This window comes from Trachinotus anak, unplaced genomic scaffold (assembly GCF_046630095.1).
Source record: "Trachinotus anak isolate AG129_WGS33_773 ecotype Australia unplaced genomic scaffold, CSIRO_AGI_Tana_v1 ptg000002l, whole genome shotgun sequence".
In the NCBI taxonomy this organism is placed as follows: domain Eukaryota; kingdom Metazoa; phylum Chordata; class Actinopteri; order Carangiformes; family Carangidae; genus Trachinotus; species Trachinotus anak.
In genome coordinates, this window is record NW_027273853.1 from 11,417,073 (window position 1) to 11,440,346 (window position 23,274).

A 23,274-nucleotide genomic window follows, 5' to 3' on the forward strand; every position below is an offset into this window, starting at 1 on the left:
GGTTGCTTTCCTAAATGCGTGGCTGCATTGAATAATAGTTCGAGATGGTTTCAGTTTTCTTTGTGACAAACCAGAGCGTCCAGCGCAGCCGGTGGGGAACCGACGCGCTGCCTCCAGGAAGTGTCCTCATACCAGCCGAGAGGAGCCCTGACAGGTCCGCTGGCCGCCGTCAGTGGCGTGGGACCCACCGCTGACTTTCTCCAAAAACACTCAACAAAACCGGGAATGTAAGAAATCTGTTTGGTCTACTTTTGCAGGCGGTAATGCTGGAGTGTCACCCCGACCATCAGGTAGGTTGACAGCGAGTGAAAGGCAACATCACTGTCTAAGCTAGCACGCTTGCTAACTTGTTATTGCAAATATAACGACACTGGGGCGAGGTGGCGAACTAAACTGCGTTTTAAGATTTATCACAACCTCAACAAACGTTCAGACATATTTAACATAGTCATGCTGTGCTCATATTTATATGTCTTTAAGCTTTTGGCGACCTGGTAGTAGCGACTGGAGAGTTTAGCATCAGTGTCAGCAGACGGGTCCCGTGATGCCGATTGCCATGGATTGGCCGATCTAGTTGCCCGTTTTAGTTGGTCGTGATGGCGACGCAGCAACTCAACATAGTTAGTTTACCGTGTACTAACAAGCTGAACCGTTAATGAGCCACCCGGCTAACCAACCGACGGAGTCATAACCGTTAATGAGCCACCCGGCTAACCAACCGACGGAGTCATAACTGTTAATGAGCCACCCGGCTAACCAACCGACGGAGTCATAACCGTTAATGAGCCACCCGGCTAACCAACCGACGGAGTCATAACTGTTAATGAGCCACCCGGCTAACCAACCGACGGAGTCATAACCGTTAATGAGCCACCCGGCTAACCAACCGACGGAGTCATAACCGTTACCTAGTTACATTAATGTGAACGACGGGCTGTGATTGACAGCTGTTACCGTTAACATTAGAACACCATGTTAACGGTTAATTACAACGTCTGTTGACGTTACATCGGCTCCTCTTTCGACCAGACCTTCGTCGGGTAAAACCACTACACTTCTCCTCGACAGCAATTCAGAGACACATGTTTTGACAGCTTTATGTTCACACCACATATGAGTTTACAAAGTATGATACTTTGAAGTGGTTTAAACTAACCAGCAGTTTGTATATTAGTCAAAAGTAGCAAGAGAACTGCAAGAGAAAAATGTTATTAATGCATGTACCGCTGCAACGATTAATCAATTAGTCGATTACAGAAAATACACCTGCAACAATTTTGACAGTCAAATCAGTGTTTTATTTATGTTTTATGCAAAAATAGCAAAAAGTTTCTGTTTTTAGCCCCTCCTCCTATTTGCTGTCATTTCATAGACAAAACATTAATTTTAAAAAAATTGCCAGCTTAATCACGAATTAAAATTATTGTTAGTTGCAGCTGTAAATGCATGAGTTGAAATAATTTATGTAGTTGTGCAACAGGTATTTTTTCTGCATTGTAGACTTGAAATGCATTCTGAAATGCAGTCACAGTAGTGATAACATAGAAGGTCAGAGGTCAAAGGTCACTGTTGCTTCTCACCCTTTCCTGAGGTTCTTGTGTCAACTACTTTATTGCTGAGAAGCCTTTATGTTCAAACATTTTGTTTTAAAACATTCTTCCAGCATTTATGCTGAAATACTAACAGTATATGGTTTCTTTAATTATCTACAGCTTTGGTTTTGCTTTTGCTTCCTTGTAAGTTCACATAAAACCACAAAGAAAACAGAAGTCAAACTATGCTGTTGTGTGAGCTGAGTGGTGGTCTTGGGTCCTTTCCAAATGGATTTTCTGGCAATAATAACTGACAGCTCCAGGACCAGGATACTGCAGTAGGGATGATATGTTTTTTTTTAAATAAACCCCAGCCTAAAACAGAATTTTGTTCATGCAGATGTGAACTAAAGAATTAATTTAGTGACAGCGATGTCTTTCTTCTGTTGATAATAATTAGAAACATCAGTAAACTTTGCTAAGTTAAAACACATCCATGAAGTGAGGTTTGTTTCACACCCAAATGTTTTACAAGTCTCCATTTTAGTGGCACGAAAACAAGGAGTAGAGACAAGTAAACAAAGCAGAAGTTATAAAACTTGTTTTAAAACGAAAACATATTAGTGTGTACATAGCCTTAAAGTCTGATGCGGGGGTGTTTCACCAGGCTGGAGTCAGTGTAAGTGAAGTCATGACTGGTCAGTTTACGAAGAGTCATGTGATGCCACATGGCTGAGAGCTGTGGTATGTGAAAGAGCAGGGTAGTAATGCTTGAAGTCGTGCTCTACTGACTTTCTCATTCTCTCTCAGTTGTGGAAGATTACCAGGGAACATGTCTCTGATACCAGTTGTGCCAGAGAACCACAGTCATGTACTGGCAGAGTTTGACTGCCTCGATCCACTTCTGTCTGCGCTGCGTTTAGACTCCGGCAGGCTGAAGGTAGGTTTCACCATCAAATGTCTAAATCAGTCTTATAATAAAATCACACATAGATAATTTAATAGCAGCTTCTTATTTAATGTCTTAACCATAGTGAAGAGTGAGAAATGACTGAATTTACCTTACTTTTAAACAGTTATTGGATATGTAATGTTGCATACCTTGTACTTGCCAAATATATATTAATAAATAAAATTGAGATTGTCCTAGACTGAGAAGTGGGTGCACTAAAAACAGAAGTTATAACATGTTATCACAAAAAAAAGTTTATCTAACAACGTATCCGCATGAAGAGATGAGTCCCCGCCCTCTAAATGTGATTCTGTTGTGTTACAGTGTACATGTTTGGCAGTGTCAAGGAAATGGCTGGCATTAGGAACATCAGCAGGGGGGTTGCACCTGATTCAGAGGGAGGGTTGGAAACAAAGGATCATCCTCACTCATAAGGTAATATGTGCATGAGTACCTATTGTGCAGAACTACTGAACTAACTGTTGTTCTGCTGTTAGGTAATACAGCTGCACATTAGAAGGAATGCAATGGTCATATGTTTCACTTTCTCTGAATTTCCTGTTAACTCCCCATCCACTGTCTGCTCTTTTTCAGGAGGGATCTATCACTCAGGTGGCATGTTGCCCTCATGATGAAGATTTTATTGCTGTCGCGACAAGGTTGGAGTCTGTTTATAGAGTAACGAAATGCATCACATTCATCTGCCCTCAAGACAGCCCATTGTCATCTAATGTTCCTCTTCCTCCCTCATATAACACATATCTCTGAGTTAGTTGTGTTGCCAGTATTTGCTGTGTTTGTCTCTGGTCCAGTCAGGGTCTGGTGGTTGTGTGGGAGCTGCAGCTGGAGCGGCGGGGTCGTCCAGAGAGAGTCAGTGTGTCCTGGGAGCACAGAGGTCAGGCCATCACTGCACTCTGCTGGGACACCAGCACTCTCAGAGTTTTTGTTGGGGACTCAGGAGGAAAGGTGTCCTATCTGCGTGCAGGATCCTCCAAGCTGGGCAAGGTATTGTCAGTTGACTAACAATGAAACTTGTCTGTTTTGTTAATAGAAATGTACATAAAGTAAATATAGCTTTTGAAAAAGTTTAGGCACTTTATAGTTGATCCACTCGTGGTTTGGTATAGTTGCAGAACTTAATTGAATCAGCAGGCCTTGATTTGAGCCAGGTGACAGAGGTTAATGAACTCTCTGACGCCTCTAACTTCACAGGCTGTTGTGTGAACAGTCAACAATCAAAGAGACCTCCAATCCACTAACTAAGGATCTAAAAAAAAGATACTTGATTATTACTGGCATGTTCAACAAACTAAAGTTGCGATTGACTAATATGTGCTCTGAGAGGAAGAGATGAGGAAAAAGACTGTAAAGCAAAAATAGAGATCACAGTTAACTGGCTACAAGAAAGCTGTGATTTCTGCAGAGTGGATGTTAACATTTATTGCTGGTTGACTGAGTGCCTAAGCTTATGTACATGTACATCATGGCACATTTGCTGTTATTTCTTTTTTATGTTGCTTTTCATCCCAAACTGAAATCCACTACCAGTCAGGAAGGTTGGAATTCAGTCTTAAAACTTACGGTTGGAAAATGGAAAACAGTTGGCAGGCTTGCAAGCATTTACAATTAATGGTAACTGATAAAACAACATAATCAATTTAAAGCTGTTTTCATATACAAGTCATAGCTGATATTTTATATTTTTGTTTCTGACACTTACTTGTGGTTCAGCAAAACGAACCAGTGTCACCTCTGCTTCCTGTACCCCAGTCCTGTCACCCAGACCTCTATATTTAGAACTTTTTGATTTTTCCTGATTCATGTTTTTTCTTTGTGTCCAGGGGTCATTTGTTATCTTCCCTGTTCAGACTGTCACCACTGTTGACTCCAAAGTGGTTCAGCTTGGGTACCAAGATGGCCGCCTGCTTGTGTCTTCCCTTAGTCGCTGCTACCTCTGCGACACAGAGAGGTGAGTAAAAATGTGTGTGCATCTCTCTTGTGTCTCTAATGGGGACAGAGACTCTCAGAGGACCCATGTTAATGCCCCCATATAGGTAAATATTGTCCCAAAACAGCTCTGTCAAAATGATGATGTTTTGTGACTCATGAAAATCTCCTTTCTTCATGTCGAACATCTCTCAGCGGTTGTGTATTTCTATTTTTACCTGCCTTCAGGGAGAAGTTCTGGCGTGTTGGAAATAAAGAGCGTGATGGGGAATACGGAGCTTGTTTTTTCCCTCAGAACAGGGGATTATTAGTTGGCCAGCCACCCCTGCTCTACTGTGCCCGGCCGGGGTCTCGAATATGGGAGGCCAGTTTTAATGGCGAGGTTCTGAGCACTCATCAGTTCAAACAGCTACTGGGCTGTCCTCCTCTACCTCTCATCACTTACAGGTACTAATTGTTCCTGTTTTTATGTTGTGTTGTGTAAAAGGCCAAGTTGCTAATTTGTCCTTTCTTCCGTGTTACCCGCAGAAATGAGCCACATTACAACCCAGTGCAGAAGAGCCCACAGTCAATGGCCTTCCCTAAACTGCTTTATCTGGGGTAAAGTAACATATCCATTATGTATTTTATTATCTCCCTTGTTAGAAGTGTCAATCACTTTTTTTATAATCGAAAACAAGGCTCAAATATGTAGATTAAGAGAGACAACATAATTTAACCCCTTCATTTATTGGTTTAGAGACCAAAACCTGCTGACCTGGACTGATTCAGCCATTTATATATTCACACCTCAGAATGGACAAGTGCTTCTGTGGACTGAAGTCAAAGGTGATTTGCTCATTTATCTCCAAAAGTCAAAAGTGGAATAACTGAACTCTCAAAACATTTTGTTCATAAACACACTCTTTATTGCTTTCTGCAAATGCAATTTTTGTGCTGCACAGTTGATCCTAGTTGATGTAGCAGTTCAGTGTAATGTCATCCTGGTATTATTACCGATAACAGTGATTGAGCAGTAATTGTCTGTGATCATTTCAGCAATGATCACACATACCCTCTGTACCTATGTTTTCTTTTTAACTATAAATTGATCCAAACCTGTTTTCTGGTTTTGTAGACCTGGTTGAAATCGCAGTCTACCGCAGTGAGCTCTTCTGTCTCCATGGTAGCGGACGTCTGTCCCACCTCTCCATGTTATCTGCAGAGCGCTGTGTTGAGCGTCTTCTGCGTAGGGAGTCCTGGCCTCTGGCTGCTATCGTCTGCTGTATGTTTCAGCACGCAATCACCACCAGCAGGGTAAGATGGCTGCTACTGCCATGCTAGCTGGACTCGTCTCTGTGTACCGTGTAACCTGGATTCCAGTTTTATCTGGGCTAAGCTGCTTATTTGAATTCTTGACTTTCTGTGTTACTGAGGATAAAGCACAGATCATACCTGTTCCTGTGCCTGACATATAACTGAAGTGACCAAGAAACAATATTACACTTTGAATACATAGGGAACAAGGCATTATTTCCATGGTAAACATGAACAAACAATAGGTGTGGGTGTATGCAGATGGTGACAAATCTGAAAATACCAAGTTTGCATATCATGGGTTTAACTTAAAAACATCTAAAAAAAAAACATCTTAACCATATTTCTTATAATCAGAGTAAGGGCTTGTGTCTACTCATGTGCACTGTGTTGAACTCACATGTTGGTGGATTCATAAATTTAACTATTAATTCAGGCCAGGAAATCCATTCCCATCGACCGCCTTGAACATCTCAGGTGCCAGCTCAGTTCCACCACACACCTGGAGCTCATTGGGCAGCTGGAGGAAGTCATCGCTAAGCTAGAGCCTCTGGACTCCGCCTCTAGCAGCCGCAGGAGCAGCATCTCCTCACATGTGAGTTAATCTTTATATAGATGTCTCTTTATATTGTAAGCTATTTGCATCACAAATGCAAATGATTAGCACCCCACTTCCATTTCATGTGCTCATCCACTGACTTACTTACCCATTGAATCCTGTTGCTATGGATATCAGTCATTGAAGGACAGTTATATTAAATTGGAGATAAGCAGGCTCTAGCAGTAGAATTAAACTGTAATTGTATATATTAAGTCACCAAACATTAGACAGTTAAATATTTCTTCCAGGACTTGTTTCTCTCTCATGACTCGTTATGAGGTTCATGGAGCTGCATGGCATCCAGAATAATTCCACATCAAATAAATACATCATGGTTTGACTGCTTCATCTTCTGTGATTTACACAGAAACAGTTCTGTTGTGACCAGGAATATGCATTCAGTACATTTTTATTTATCTGAGTGTTTTGTAACTGAAGCACGCCGCTTCTGCTGATCTGAATACACATGCAGCAGTGAGTGTAGTGTCATCAGATACATGTATGTCATTATCCAGGAGAGCTTCAATGTCCTTGACTGTGGAATCTATCGTGTGATCAGCCGCAGAGGAAGCCAGTCAGATGAGGAGACGAGTTCCCTCATCAATCAGTCCATGTCAGAGGAGGAAAGGCTCAAAGAGTTCAGTTTTGTACAGGAGGAAGATCAGGTGGATCAAGGTAAGAGGCAGATGTTGCTCTTTACCATTAGCTGACTGAAAAAAAACAGATGGCTGTCAATAAAAATGTCTGCTATCCATAGACAATATTGTGAATTTCAGTTTTTTTGTCAATGCTGCCCCTTCAGGATGGTCTAATTTTAGTGCTATGAATAAACTGGTTGTTTTAAAGTGTTAATATAATAATTACTGCTCCCATTACTAGTATTACCAATAATATTTACTATTAGTAGTAATAGTCACAGTCACCAGATAGAATCAAGTTCAGCAGGGTAATTGCCTGTATTAAGTACATTAATTTTTTAAGACATCACACATGAAGAACAACTGCAAAAATATAAGGCTTGGTTATTGTAATACTTATTTACATAAACTGATTTGCCCTAACAATTTAAAAATGATCACATAATGTGTTATATTCTTCTTGATAAGTACTTATTATTTACTTATATTTAATCTGTAATCTTTAATCAGTACACACAGGCACAAATAAGAATGAAGAAATTACCCAGAATGCACATTTACCAGCATTAACAATTTTCTTTGTGTCTGACTCCTTCTTGCTCGCTTTGTGTTCTCTCTCTCTACATACATATATATATATATATATATATATGTATATATATATATATATATGAATATGATTGTGTGTGTGTGTGTGTGCGTGCGCGGCAGGAAAAAATGTCTCTGCCTCTTCTGAGAGTTCAATGTGAAAAGAGAGTGAAGTTATTTTCAGTTTTATAGCTACCATTCAATTAAAGTACCTGAATAATTAAAAAAAAAAACATGGAGGAAAAAAGATATTTGTACTTTGGAGCATCTCTAGCTACGGAAAGATTTATCAGTGTGAACGTGACTGATAATAATTTTACTCTTTGACTATCTCTACTGTCATGACAATCATATGTACCTGTCTGTAATACCCTTTTGTGTGTTTTCTACTAAAATCGATGTGTTCTTGATTGATTTGAATACATAAAATCATATAATCAAACACTATGCAGCACCACTGGATTTGCTGTGAGAGCTGAATGATCACTGATGACTGTCATGCTTTATGAATATAATCTTCACTTTGCCCTATTGTTAACACCGAGTTTCTTGTCTGTTTCATTGTATCACACATTTATCACCATTTTGGTTCTGTATTTTTTGTATTGTGCAGCATTTGATTTACTTTGTCTCTATAGTGGCGTCTCGCACCTTTGCGCCATCTGCTTGCATTTTGCTCTCTCCCTGTCATCATTCCCCTCCAGTACTCCATCCATCTGTGTTTTTCTTCTGGCTCTTGCCTTCATCTTTATTCAGATCCACAGAGCAGTGAGCGTCTGGAGGCTGAGCGATCTGAGCAAGGCCTGCAGTTCCACCTCCCCCTCTCATTCCGCCCCAAACCCCCTCGCATCGCACTGCAGGTCGTCAGAGACAGGTGAACATCCAGAGAAATGAAGGATAGACATGCTAACAGCTTTAAACAGAAGACTGTGCACATGTCATGCAACCATGCAGCTGCACTGTGTAGTTTTGAGTTTTTGGATTATATTTGAACTCTGATGAAATTATTTGTGGTTTGTACTTCTTTCATTTTTTTCTTCTGAGGATTGAAACTCCTACAATACCCTATTATTCAAGTGCAGCTGTGCTTTAAGATGGCTTACTTCCTCTTTTTACTGGAGACCCACATCTAGTGTTTTTTTAAATTCACATGCTACATGCTCAAAGAGCATGTGGCAGATTTCATCTCTAAGCATTACACTCTGTCATAAGTCATCAATATGAAATGGCTCGTGTTTTGTAGCTCTGTTCGACTTTATTTGATTCAATGTTCTCTTCCACAGTGTTTCTAGCTTTGTTAAGAAGACAACAGAGAAGATCAACACCCTCCAGATGAACTCTGAACTCTGGCAGAGGTCTGAATTCAGAGAAGGCGGACAGTCCGAAATGTCAGCCACCACAGCTGCATACTCAGAAGAAATGGAAAATGAGTAAGTACAGAGAACACATGAAGAAATTAGTCCGCACCAATTTCTTCTTTTCTATGACTTTAGGTCAAACTTTTATCTAACACTCTTTAGCTTTGCTGTGAATAGACCATTAAAAAGAAAACAAATCAATTACATTTGTTGTTACAGAGTTTATGATGAAATGCCAAGCACGGAGGCCGACATGCGGGAACTTCGATCGGCAACAGAGCGAACTATGTGAGCACTGCTCTGCATTGTGTTAGAATCACCACTGTAGGATTTCATAATCTTTTTCAGAACCCATACTCATACATATTACAAATTTCCCAAATTCAGCTCCCAGATCCAAGATCCTTTGGTGCTACTAGATCCAGCCTGCCTGAGAGAAACTCTACTGGAGTGGCTGCCGGTGCTGGAGCGAATACTAGGACCTGCAGATCTCGGGTCAGCTGCTGCCAGTGATTCAAGCGAGGATGGACCAGCAGAGGAGAGATGGGAGAAAGATTATCTAAACTCCTGTTCAGAGCAGCCAGAGGAGTCTTCATGCTCACTAGGAGAGGCAGCAGAGAGCATTACAGAGGAGAAGAAAGAAGAGTCCCCTAAGCTCAGAGAGCAAGAGGACCAATGCAACTCCACTGAGAAGGTTTCTGAAGTATCTAATGGGAGCCCTCCAGAGCCTGTGCGAGTGGCATCCCCCAAACCAGTACCATCAGATCTGTTGGCTAATCTCACCCAGCTGGCCACGTTATACACAGAGCTGAGCTGCTTTAGAAACCAGGAGAATGAACAAGTATTGGGCTGCACAACTTTCCTGCGCCGTTACTTCTTTCTGCTGGATCAAGAGCGTCTGAGAAGAATGTGTCTGCTGTGTTACCAGGAGCAGCCGGAGGTGCAGAGCTCTTTCATTGAGGCCATGCTAGGTCAGAAGCTTCTTCTTAAAGTTCTTGACCATACCCACTCTGGTTTAATCTTTTATTTTATTTTATTTTATTTTATTTTATTTTATTTTATTTTATTTTATTTTATTTTATTTTATTTTATTTTATTAACTGATAGTTTTTAAATGTTAATATAATGCTTACAAATAATAATAATTAGTAGTAGTGATATGATAATTACCAGAAGTAATCAAGTTGATCAGGAAGATAATTACCTGTACTGTAATAGTCTACGAATAAAAAAACTGAAAACACACCTAAGAAGAGACAAAAAGGCAGTCTTGGCCTGACCCTGTTTGAAATGAAAATTGATTAAAAAAGATAAAATGAATTAACAAAAACAATAAAAGTAGAATAATAAATATGATGCTTTATGTGAATTAATAGAGATACTTCAAAATTGAGTTAAAGGTCCTCAAACAACTAAAAGAAACTTTTTTTGGTTTCAGAAATAAATCAGTTTAGTTTCATAAACATAAATCCTTGTGACTGTATTTATTTGCATCTACAATTTATGAATAAGTATTTCATCTCCATTCATCTTCATTTCACATTATATTAATCTCTGATAGTCTCTTAGTTTAATTTTTAGTGATTTTGAAAAGCTGCTTCATTTCTTTCTCCATAGATCTCACTCAGTCCAGTAAAGTGGTGGAGGTTATTCAGAGAGGTGATCTACTGAGATCACTGCGCAGTCTGAGAGAGCTGCAGCCCTGGAGCGCACCTCTTCTCCTTGCTCACTTACACAGGTCAGTACCTGCATTTCTCTCATCTACATACAATATTTAAGCTGTGAAGGACCTTGTGAAGTGAGTTCACTGTGTTATTGTGCAGGCTGTATGGGAAGCACGGGGAGGCGGCTGTCCGCTCGTTTTCCCAGTTCTATCCTACAATAACTCCTGCTGATGTAATGACCATGGCTCAGAAAAGCCACTTCCTGGCCTACCTGGATAATTTGGTCCAATCACGAACTGAGGAGCACAGGTATTTCTTCATATTAAAAAAAACAAAAGACAACTCTTTTTCTGGCCAGATCTTACATTCATTTCTTTTTCTAGGTTGACATTTTTGCAGTCCCTTCTTGAACCTGAATCACTGAGACAAGATTGGCTGGAGCTGGCACTTACCCATGATGCTCCTCAACACTGTGATACCCTAACCCCTGATGGACAGCCCAGGTTTGGTTCTGATAATGTATGATAAAATGCAAAATAACATCTCTATGCCTTTGAGTATCATTGCAAATGATGCATGCAGGTGTGGAAAGTATATAAATAATATTTTATTTAACATTTACTCAAATTTCAGCAAGTTGACTGTACAAATCTGAGGCTAAATATCAAATAAGAACATAAAAATAAAATCATTCTGTCTGGATTGACATGAACAAAGCTGCTATCATGGGTATGTTTCACTACTGGATTCTACTTTGGCCAAAACACTGTAAGATACTGAAGTGAAACTAAACAAATAATTATAAGTGTGAAGCCATGTGACCTCTGTTGCAGGTGGCATTCACATTGTTTCAGTTGGGGTTACGGACGCCTCCTGTCTCTGCTGATTCGTCTCCCTTCAGACCTGTCCTCCAAGCAGAAGATGGCAGAGACATGCCGCAGTCACGGGTACCTCTAATGTTCTTAGTTTATGAAGAACATGCTGTATCCTGTTGTTGATGGCAATGTTTGTTAGTGAGTTTACAGTGTCATGTTTAACCTTTTTTATAATGTGTGTATGTATAGGTACTGGACAGGCTACCTCTACCTCTGCTGTGAGCTGCAGCGTCGCGCAGAGGCGTTCTCCACCATCTGTCAGCTGGATGACATCAGCCTGCTGGAGGAGCCTGAGGGTAAAACTGTTTCTCAGAATCTTTTCCTTACACTCTTTCAGCCAGAAGGAGAATTTTAATCTCCAGTCAACTGAGAGGAGAGTTGGCTAGACTGTCAGGAGTTACTGAGATACATACTGAAGTCCACACATCTGCTGCATTGAAATCCAGTGCCCACACACACACGATACAGAAGTAGTGCAGCATGTTTACATCAGCTATGTACTATAACCTCACCAGAATACAAGACATGGGTTCACCATGGTCTTAACTTGTTTCAGTTATTATCACACATCACAAATTACTTTAGAAATAAAAGTACTGTATGTTGGTTGATAACAGTTTAACATGAGTGAACCTAGCTTTGTCCTTCCCCCAATTTAGCATTGGTGTTTACACTTTGTGTAAAGTGACATGGGACCTCATGCAAGAACATTTTCGTATTCTTGTCCTAAAATTCTGTTACTTTTTTCTCTGAGGTTTGAGGAGTGTCCTAAATCAGATTCACCAAATTCTTTTAACTGCACAAACCTTTTGTTCATTGCTTGTTTCAGCCTGATGAATTCCACCTGTTCATGCGGATGTGCATGTTTTTGAGATTTCATTATTAGCTTAATCAAAGCACCTAAAATTGCCTCATAAGCCTGCCTGTTTTAGTAACTGTGTGGGGAAAGTTTCATTCACAAAAATGTAATGCAAGAGTAAAGAATTTCACGCTGGAAGCCTCCAAATCTAGTGACATAACAAATTTAGCAAAGTCAGTAGTTGTATTAAGGGACCCAAAACATTTGGAAAACTCTGATAGAAATAAAGTCACATGCTGTCAGTCAAGGGGACAACAGTCACTGAGATATTAGACACAGGAACATTACATCCTAAAGTAGGTGATGTTACACTTTGTGGTGCAGCAGAGGATGATTCTGGACAGTGACCTGCAGAGAGACCTTGAGGCAGCGAGAGCAGCTAGTGAAATGTATCAGCTGCTGTGCCAATGAAATGTCAATAAGAATACTAAAATCTAAGAAAAGCTCTCAGTAAACTGGCACACCACACTGATGGTGAATATCATGTATTATCGTGCAAGTTTGTTTTATATTTTTTTAAATAAAATCAGTTTGGTTCAAATTCATTCAGATTAAGCCACTGTAATTTATAAATGAAACATGTATGTTTCTTCCTGTAGAGTAAGGCAGGCTATCTGCTCATGACTCGTATGACAGGTCTGGACCACTGGTGAATGCCTAAGAGAAAATTCCAAGTACGAGAAAACTGGTTGATGGCACAAATTTTCTTAATTCACTTGTCTTAGCTTTCAGAGGTTTATTTTCAGTTGGTACAGTGTTTGATCCAAGCACTTGTCAGTGCTGACAGTCAGCATGTAGTTGTAAATCAAGAAATGTATATCTGGCAACCACCTAAATTTAATACTGATAGGTTAAATACTCTGACTACAGCTCAAAAAGTGGATTGAAACAAAGAAGAAAAAACACCATAGACTAGATCATAGACTAACATCTGCCCTGGCTCTCTGTAATTTTCCAGGTGTTGAGCCCCAGACCTTGGATGAATGGAAGCTCTTGATCCAGTTGTCCCAGCAGCGCAGCAGTGTTGGAGACTCAGAGCAGGTTGCAGGTGTGAATGGGAGTAGCTGGTCCAACAGCTCAGAAGACTGCGGAGGCAAGATGAGCCTAGAGAACCTGACCCTGATGCTGGCTCGGACAGCCGGACCTGACCGAGCTCTGGCTGTCCTGGAAGAGTGTGGGGTGCAGCTGGTCCTTTCCCCCCACTCCAAACTGGTCTGCGACCTCCTGAGAGTCACTGAGAAGAGGCAGAGGTGGGTCAGAGTGCTGAATACCACGTCATCAAAATGTTATAAGCCTGTAAGGACAGGATGCAGTTCCAGCATTTCTTTAAGACAAATTTCTAAATGCAGACTTCGATTTAAAAAAACTCTGAAGCAAACATAAATGCATAAATCTCCATCAGGCATTCTGGTTAGTCTGGGAATTTTCTGACATAGTTTGGTTCTGTTTATCCTTCCAAGCCTAGAAATCAATAGCAGTGATATGCTATTGTTATATGCTATACAAACAGCATCAAAGCAGATGACATAATTGTAACAGATGTGTCAGGAGAGGTCAAGAAGCTTATGTAGATGTACATAGTGGACCTTCCCTCCAAATTTAGAATAAAAAATAACATAATTGAGCAATTATGTTGAAGGAAAATTCAGATACATCACCCTTTTTATAACATGCCTTGATGAGAGCAAGACAGTACAGTTCTATTTCTTGTGATTTTGTTTCAGGGCCATGATCCAGACAATGCTCGAGCGCTGCGATCGGTTCCTGTGGTCTCAGCATGCTTAACTCCAGATCAGCGCTGTGTGGACAGCAGCTTCCCTAAGATAACTAACACTGTATGTAATGTGAGTGTAACTGCTGTTAAAGCTGTGGCTTAATTTATGCACTGTGATGTTTTACAAAGCTCTCTAACTCAAATGGAGGTATTTATCCCCCCAGTGAAAGCAGTATTATCTTCATAACTTTTGGTTCATATTTGTTTTGCAAGTATCTTTCCAGTATTATCCTCTTCATTCCATTTACTTGCCAAGTGTATCAATATTCAGGTGGATGTTCAGGGTATCATCACACTACTCTTTTCTTTTTTTAATGATTGAGTTTAAGCATGTACAGTAAATCAAATATTTCATGTACTGCCATGACAAAAAATGAACTGTCAGTAACAACAGTGAAATGTTCTAACCAGTAATATTATGTGAATAAAACTGTCCGTATGAAACATCATGTTCTCTTTATTGTTTTTTTATGCCTCCGCACCGGCGACAGCCAGGGCCAGAGGCATATTGTTTTCAGGTTGTCCATCAGTCCCATTCTCATTGACATAATATCTCAATAACAACTTGACGGAATTACTTCAAACTTGGCACAAATGTCCTCTTGGACTCAAGGACCAACTGATTAGACTTTCATGGTCAAAGGTCAAGGTCAGTGTGTTACAAAACACTTTTTAGCCATTATTAAAGACTTCACACGGCAATTATTACAAAATTTCACACAAATGGCTCATATTTTATATGACTGGATAAACAGGGATGTAATCTGAAATTAGCCTGAGTTGCAGAGGCATACAACCGTAATTCTAGTTTTTTGGGGGTTTTTTTGCCCTGATGTTCTTAGTATTAATGTGTTTATTTTTTTCCTTGTATCCGTGACAAAAACAGTGATAGAGTCAATGTGATGGATTGGATTGGCAGCATTAAAAAAAATATCTTGCTGAGATTTAAGATTTGCTTTAAGCCAAACTAACAAACTAAAACAACTTTCATAGATTGAAACATTTAGGGTTAAATAGGGGAAATGATTTGGGTAAATTTACCCTTTTTTTTTAATGTGAGACATTTTTCAGAACAAAAGATTTCTACATTTCAGATCTTAAACATCAACAGCGTGTACTGTGGAAGATGGGTAATGTGGGTCAGCAGAGATAATGTTAATAACAACCTAATGAAATGCAACTGATGACTCATTTGATCGTATCACACACCTGGAGCATCAAAGGGAAGAGAGCAGGCAGGGGGATGTCCTGGTGCCTCATATTTGACTTTTAAAGGTCCATACTGGCCACAGTCAGGCTTCCTGAGTCACGTCCTCTACAATGATTTAACTGAGGCTTTTCTGTCTGATCCTTTTCCATTTTCAACCACAATCCTGGTTCTTCTTCATTTCCCCAAATCCTTGTTTCCTCACCCACCTGTCTATGCCACTGCCACAGACTGAACTGGCGAAGACACAAACACACATTTTAATAAAAAAAAAACAATCCCACGAAAACAGAAATTAATGTGTCATTGTGCAATTGAAAAATAAAAAAAGTAACCTGTCTTTCCAGTCTGCACCCCACTGTGGCACGCTGCTTGGACATCCAATATTTCAACCACCTGAATTTGGTTGGTGTCCACTGCTACAATCCCTGTTCTCTGGAGGGATTGGCAGAAGTGTTGAATTTATCTGAAATGATCCACATACGACAGAAGGTTTTCATCATGGGAGAGAGGACAGAAGTAAATTTGATTTGAAAAGTTATTTGGTTGAGGCAGTGAGTCCAGTGTTTGATGTTGCATTCCTGTCACCAGAAGGACAGATAAGGGGATTCTGCACATACCTGTTGGCCCTGCTGCCAGTGTATAAATGGCAACCTTGATGCTCGGGGCCTGACACACATACACACACATACACACACACACACCTGTAGGCTCTCAAGATGGGTCATGGTCAGCGCAGCATTAAGAGACTGTAAGCGTGGTTAGATGTGCACACCTGAAGTGAATCCTTTCTGCACGGACCAAACAGTTATAAAGCTCTAGATGGACACGGCACTCATGGTGAGTTTCTGTATTACTTTCTTGATTTAATTGAATAAAGTACCACGTTTCATGAGATAACTCAGATATGTCCTTTGGTCTCAGGTGTCCCTCTCTCTGTTTGGACTGGCTCTTGTCCTGCTCTCCTTCCCTGAGCACGCTTCACTGAACAAAGTGTTTGACAACACATCAGGTAGGATTTCTCTTTGATTATCACTGAAAAGAGCAGGTACCGAGGAGTCTCACTAACCGCACTGATGTTTTCCTTTTGTGGTAATCTCAGAAACTGTGTATCTGGGGTCTGTATTTGTGAAGGAGGCTCTTCAGAGGGCGATTGAGCTGACTGATGCTGCTTACGCTCACACAAGTGAGAGGTAAAAATTCACAGGGCACCCTGGGAATTTTTCAAATTCAAGCTGAACCACTGTGAAGCATAAATGGTCATTGTACCTTTATAAAGCATTGTGTCTTAATGTTTCCAGGGGGAAGAAGTCTCTGTCTGAAGGCGCTCTGAGACCCAGTGACCTGCTGGCTCAGTTCAAACAGACTGAAGCCAGAACCAGGACTCATATCCGAGCTGCAGAACTGCTGGACAACACAGTGGAGCTGATCAGAGAGATGGTCTACACTCACACTATGGTGCAGCCCAACCCTCATGGTACTGAACAGCAGCATTACACACACCACAAACAGATGTTTCAGCACCTGTGTGTTAAATAGTTTACATTGGCTTCCACTATGTAGGATACAGAATCACATCTTTTCATTCATTCATTCATTCATTCATTCATTCAACATGCACTGTGTGTTTTGTGTTCTCACATAATGCACCAACCATCAAGCATGTTCTCAGATCAACCAACTGTTAACTGCAGATCCAGGCTCAAAAATAAAGAGGGATTATACTGTGACTGTTTCACTGTAGGTTCAAGAAACCAACACAGATATTTAAGTTATCACTTGGGTTGTTTAATGTATTTTCCTAAAGAGCTGCTGAGTGAGGGAGATGTGGAAAATCTGCTGCAAGTGACAGGCTGCTCTGCTGAGCTGCAGAGACCCAGCTGTCAGACCGACTGTCTGTCTGAGCGCTACAGATCCATCACAGGAGAGTGCAACAACAGGTCAGAGCTGACACAAAAAAAAAAAAAAACATGTAGAGACAGAGCAGTGTGTTTTGGGGTTTTTTTTCTTTGGTAAACATGTCTGTCATATCCTGTTCAGACAGCACCCCAGATGGGGCGCTGCAAACATCCCATATTCCCGTTGGCTGCCTCCAGAGTATGAGGATGTGTGGGGGGCGCCCAGAGGGTGGGACCCAGAGCACACCTACCACAACGTCAGCCTCCCTCCAGTAAGAGTCCTGCAGCAGAACTCAGTCGTTCTCTGTCCCGTCAACTCACATCACTCCTCACCCTGTTTGTTGTGCAGGTGCGGCTGGTGTCTCAAGAGGTGCTGTTCACTCACAATGACAACATCTCTCTGGACTCCACGCTGTCTCACCTGCTGGTGGAGTGGGGTCAGTGGATAGACCATGATGTGGTGCTGACGCCTCAGAGCCCCAGTACAACCGCCTTCAGGACCGGAGCTGATTGCACGCACACCTGCAGCCAGGACACACCCTGCTTCCCCATACAGGTGCACCAACTGTCAGCTGATTCTCTCAAGTGCTGCTGTCTCTTCTCACGCCTCCTTTAACATTCCTACATTTGACATACCGTTTTTATACTGGGCCTCAGTTCTTTTTATCTTAGATGCATTTTATAAAATTCAAATATGAAACATACAATATATAAACAAGTTAGCACTAAAATACCTAAGACACAAAAACCAGAAAAGCAAAGCAAGAAAAACTAAGTCAAGCCTTTGGAATCACCTGCATTTATGTTTAAATTTGTCTTAAAGTCAGATCTTCTTCTAAATCGTTGTATTGTTCTTGTCCAAAACATCATTCAAACAGGCGAGGTGTGGGTTAGAGACACTTTGATTAATTAATACTTAAACATTTTGACTTTTCTATTCACAAGAAGCGACTGTGTATGTGAACCGTGCCTTGTGAAAAAGAGATCTCAGTCCACAGTGATACAATGTGTCTAGAAATGGAGATGATTCAGTTGTGTGGCTCCTCTGGTGTGAAGTGGGTGCTCAGCTAAGATGACCCCAAAAGCACAACACAGAATGATCAGTGAGGTGAAACAGAAAGGCAAGTGCAAGGTGAAAAGTACAAATAAAAGTGAATGACAATAATGAAAGTGTGCTGTATCAATATACAATAATAAATTAGACAATAATGTATCTATGTTACTATATTACTATGGGAAAAAAAACTATAAAAACAATAAAACAAAACATTCCTTCCCAGATCCCGCAGTCAGATCCCCGTAATGGCGTCCAGAGTTGTATGCCTTTCTTCCGCTCTGCTCCCAGCTGTGGTGCAGGAGTCCTCCCCCATCAGCACCGAGAGCAGCTCAATGCCATCACCTCTTTTGTAGATGCCAGTATGGTGTACGGCAGCTCCACCAGTCTGGCATCAGCTCTGAGAAACCATTCTTCTCCGCTGGGCTCAATGGCCCTCAACTCCCAGCACTCAGACCAGGGGCTGTCCTACATGCCCTTCCTGCCTCGCCAGCAGGCACACCTGGACCCCTGCGGCCCCCGAAACTCCACCACTGCAGAAGCATCGGACAGATCCACACACTGGGAGAACACCACATCATGCTTTCAAGCTGGTGAGTAAATGTAGTGATTTGTCTGTTGTCTGCAGGCTTCAGTGGAGAGGCTGTTTACCATTAATGTTTCACAGGTGATTCAAGAGCCAATGAGCATCTGGGAATGATCGCACTGCACACTCTCTTTCTGAGAGAGCACAACCGGCTGGTCAAAGAGCTGCACCTGCTCAACCCTCACTGGAGCCCTGACGTTCTTTATCAGGAGGCCCGCAAGATCATGGGAGCCATTCACCAGGTATCACCAACAGTTTCATCACGATCTCTACTTACATGAGCCCTCCCATCACTCTGACCAGCTGCCTTGTCTTTTCCAGATCCTAACATGGGAGCACTATCTGCCACGGGTCCTTGGTGACGTCACCATGTCTCTTCTGATGCCCCCCTATGAGGGTTATAATCCTGAAGTGGATTCCAGCATTGCAAACGTCTTTGCAGCCGCTGCATTTCGTTTTGCCCATGTCACAGTGCAGCCAGTGGTGACCAGGCTGGGGCCAGGATACACCATGAACTCCCAGCATCCCCCGCTGCCCTTGCATCATTCACTGTTTGCTTCTTGGAGGGTTATGCAGGAAGGTAAAGAACAAGGCTGTAATTCACTCAACTTAAATTACACATGGTTTACTCAGCTGTCCTGTTCCTGTCTGTCAGGTGGTATAGACCCTGTGCTGCGTGGCCTGTTGTTGTCTCCAGCCAAGCTGCAGACCCCAGGTCAGATGATGGTGGAGGAGCTGACAGAGAGGCTGTTTCAGGCACAGGGAGGGATGCCTCTGGACCTCGGGGCCCTTAACCTCCAGAGAGGCCGAGACCACGGCTTGCCTGGTACCAGCATTTCTTATCTGTCGCACAGCACACACTCTGGTTACAGCAGCTTCACTTCAGTCACTTTATACTGAAAGTCAGCTGATGACTGTCAACAGTGTCAGTTGACTGTCAACAAGGACTGTTACAACAGACAGGCTGTATCTATTTTATCAACAACTTTCAAATTTAGTTGAAATTTCGGCACTTGACAGAAATGACTCAGAGGCTGGTAGATAAAACTGTAATTATTCAAATTAAATTTGAGGAAAATTAATAAGATTTTCTCAGAGCAGACATTTTCACCTGTCACAGCAGAAAAGGTGCTGATTGCCCCTGTAATCATGATGGTTGCTGCATCCCAGGTTTTGGGTCTGTTGTGTGTCACTCTGGAAAAGTCAGTGTGCATATAAAATCTATCTCTGAGTGAGCCAGTTACATATGAGGAGGAGCTTCTCAAAGTGGCAGCTGCTTTAGCAAATATTCAGGTGTTGGTGAGATATGAGCACAAAATTCCAGGAATTTAAAAAGTTCATAATAAACATTTTGAAAAAATCTTTCTATCTATTTATTTTCTTAATTGACAGTGAAATTCTGAAGTCGCAGTTTGATTGACATTTTTCATATTTATCATTCGCTGTTAGAACACTATGTTGTTTTTGTGACAGCTGGTATGTAGTACAACGTTTATAGTGACGGTTTTAATTAATGTGTGTGACGGTCGATGACTGTGCTTTCACTGTTGCTTGTAAACTCTGAATACAAGCTTAAAATCTACATAAAATCTCAAGAGTGGCAAAATAAGACTTGGTTTCTTTATTTTTTTTTTACTTTGTGGGTTATTATATTTTGCAGTTTCTGTCTCCCTCCCATCTCCCTCTTTAATTTTTCCTCTTCTCATAGAGCATTTTGTAACTTCTGTTTGGAAAAATGCTTCTAAATAAGATTTGCTTGCTAAACAAACACCAGACAGTTGGTCTTTGTTTCAGACATGGTTGTCCCCACATTTAATGCAGATCCTTCAGTGTCTCACTTCTTGTACCAGACCTTTCAACCCCTGCTTTCTGTCTCATCTCGTCCCCTCAGGATACGGCTCGTGGCGAAGGTTCTGCGGCCTCTCTGTTCCCAACACTACTACAGAATTGGCTGAAATCCTGGGTAACTTCACTTTGGCTCATAAATTCCAGCTCCTGTATGGGACACCACACAACATCGATGTGTGGGTTGGGGCCATCTCTGAGCCCGCTCTGCCCGGAGGCCGAGTCGGGCCGCTTCTGGCCTGCCTGCTGGCCAGACAGTTTAGAGCCCTGAGAGACGGAGACAGGTAAAACTAAATCCTCCACTGATCATCTGCTGATCCAACAACAAGAATCAGAATTGTAGGTGAGAAGAGAGAGTTAAATCTGTCTTTGTCCTCTGAGGTTTTGGTGGGAGAGAGAGGAAGTGTTCACCAGCACCCAGAGAAGACACCTCCACGCCGTCTCTCTGTCCCGCATTATTTGTGATAACAGCCATATCACCCTTGTCCCTGCTGACCCGTTCTCACGCACTGAGAGACCTGAGGACATGCTGGACTGTTCCCACCCACTCATCCCCCACCTTAACCTCAGCCCCTGGAAAGAACCAGACACAGGTGAGGAGGTGAGGACAGACAAATATGTCGAGTGTGATATCATGTTTGTGTTGTTCTTTCACTGACCTCTCTCCCAGATCCCAGCTGTGGTCCAATACCCAGGATCCAATCTGGCTACTCGCTGCTCTGTGACTCTGTGATTCTGTATCAGTGTCACTCGGGCTTCACGCTGCTGGGATCCTCATCTGTCAGCTGTGATCCCAACAGCCACCAGTGGAGCCCCACACCTCCAACATGTCAAGGTACAAAGCCTGAACTAAGGCTGGTTGACATGGCATCATGATATTTCTGTTTCACAGTATGGTTTATGTGTCACATTTAACAAAACTGATGTCAAGAGTCAGATGGGTTTATTCTTGATGTTGGAAACAGTCAATTTCAATTTAAGGTCAAGAATGAATGAGCACTTGCATTGGTTGAGGAATATCATGTGATGTGATCAAAAGCTACAGAACAGCTACTGAATTTAACACTGAGGTGAAATTATTTTGTAAACTATTTCTAAAAATGTTTTCCCCCTTTTTTGCTCACTGAATTGTTTCTGACTGCTGCAGATATTAATGAATGTGGAGATCAGATTTCCCCGTGTCCTCAAAACCTGGAGTGCCTCAACACACCAGGTTCCTTTATTTGCTCAGGTTGGTTCAGATGCTGCTGCTGTCTCTCAAGCAGATTTTCTGTCTATTTGATATTTCATGCTAAAAAATTGTGAAGCAATTTGTAGCCTCTTTTTGGAAATATATTATATAAATAAATCTTAACTTCCATTGCTGAAATTTTTAGAATATGTCACTTCTGATGCTGAATGTTTCTGTGTGTGTGTGTGTGTGTGTGTGTGTGTGTATGTACACACTGATCCAGAGCCCTCCTCCCTATCTGCCGTCTCCGTTGTCACTGCAGTGATAGTAGTGATCGGTGGTGTGGCCGTGCTGGTGATGATCATGATCTTTTATCGAAGGTATTTAATAAACCAGATTTTGCTATTTTATACAAATATTAAAAATAAATTGTATTTCTGGGAGCATCTATTCCGTGAGCCGGCACCTTCTTGAGATACAAATGTTTTTGAACTGTTGGCTAGACTGCAAACAAATTTTGTAAGTTGCTGATCAGAAAAAACATGATTATAATGATGATAATTCAGTCATGTGTCGTCAGTGAATTAACAAGTAAAATGAATATTATGGGAATTATTCATTCAGGCCTGAAAGATCATCAAATTAGTTGAGTGGATATGAATAACTGTATGTCTTCATTGCAGATATTTCCCCAAGAAAGAAGAGTCGGTCACTGCTGGATGTTGCCAAAGAAAAAGTTAATCAACCATTTTTAAGAATTCGGTCATTTTTTTTTCTTGATGTTCTCAATATAATTGCAACTTAAAATAATAATATTTAACTGTCTAAAGTAGTATAATATTTTGTCTTGTTTATTTATAATCACGCTGAGGCTGAACAAATCAATGTTTTACATAAACAAATATCCTTGTTGTTGACCCCTGCAGATATCGAGATGGTTTTTACCTCCATGTTATGGTTTGTCCTCTCGCTACACATTATGTCACCCTGACTAGCTCATTCATTAAGGTCTAATGTAATCTGTATGACGAGGCCATGAAAACAGAATAACAAGCTTACAAGTCTTTTCAATCCGGAAACTAAATCTTACTGGAATGACTGCTCCAAAAGATTTTTATACCATAAAGCCCCTCTGAGTGGGATATGGCCTCAGTATTTCCTCAGTATCTGTGTGCCTGATTCCTGCTAACAAACCTGTTGGGCAACTGTGGGTGTGTAGCAGAGCGTTTTAGGCAGTTCCTGGCAATGACTTTAATCTAAAACCAATGACGTGCCCTGAAAGAAACAGGTCTCTGTGTCATCCAACTGAACTGTATTGAAAATGTTTACAGTGATGAGTCATCACTCTCAAACTTCAGTCTGAACTTTACAAAGACCTGAAATCAAAGTCAAACTAATCCATTTTACTGTCATCAGATTTCACACAAAC

General features: G+C 41.3%; 2 protein-coding genes across 4 annotated transcripts; both read left to right on the forward strand.

Moving 5' to 3' along the window:
- Positions 1–15: 15 nt before the first annotated feature.
- hps5 (HPS5 biogenesis of lysosomal organelles complex 2 subunit 2) lies at positions 16–14,528 on the forward strand. Of its 3 annotated transcripts, none has more exons than XM_071497040.1 (23): positions 16–290; positions 2,343–2,472; positions 2,809–2,919; positions 3,079–3,143; positions 3,297–3,489; positions 4,326–4,453; positions 4,660–4,878; positions 4,960–5,031; positions 5,171–5,259; positions 5,549–5,727; positions 6,164–6,322; positions 6,844–7,003; positions 8,311–8,428; positions 8,838–8,984; positions 9,132–9,200; positions 9,300–9,883; positions 10,530–10,650; positions 10,736–10,885; positions 10,960–11,079; positions 11,410–11,523; positions 11,641–11,747; positions 13,269–13,560; positions 14,035–14,528. In XM_071497040.1, the coding sequence occupies exons 2-23, from the start codon at positions 2,365–2,367 to the stop codon at positions 14,093–14,095; spliced, it is 3,366 nt and encodes a 1,121-aa protein (XP_071353141.1). In that variant the 5' UTR covers positions 16–290; positions 2,343–2,364; the 3' UTR covers positions 14,096–14,528. The 3 variants fall into 3 exon arrangements, with proteins under 3 accessions (XP_071353141.1, XP_071353148.1, XP_071353133.1); XM_071497047.1 differs by lacking the exon at positions 16–290 and adding an exon at positions 711–1,040; XM_071497032.1 differs by lacking the exon at positions 16–290 and adding an exon at positions 1,080–1,870.
- A 1,055-nt stretch (positions 14,529–15,583) lies between these two features.
- On the forward strand, positions 15,584–23,170 carry epx (eosinophil peroxidase). Its single transcript, XM_071497228.1, has 17 exons — positions 15,584–16,131; positions 16,216–16,303; positions 16,394–16,484; positions 16,593–16,768; positions 17,099–17,231; positions 17,332–17,461; positions 17,539–17,745; positions 18,470–18,836; positions 18,911–19,071; positions 19,151–19,409; positions 19,485–19,655; positions 20,721–20,958; positions 21,056–21,267; positions 21,345–21,509; positions 21,822–21,905; positions 22,129–22,225; positions 22,529–23,170. Exons 1-17 carry the CDS (start codon positions 16,114–16,116, stop codon positions 22,584–22,586), a joined length of 2,655 nt encoding a protein of 884 aa, XP_071353329.1. The 5' UTR covers positions 15,584–16,113; the 3' UTR covers positions 22,587–23,170.
- The last annotated feature ends 104 nt before the right edge of the window (positions 23,171–23,274 follow it).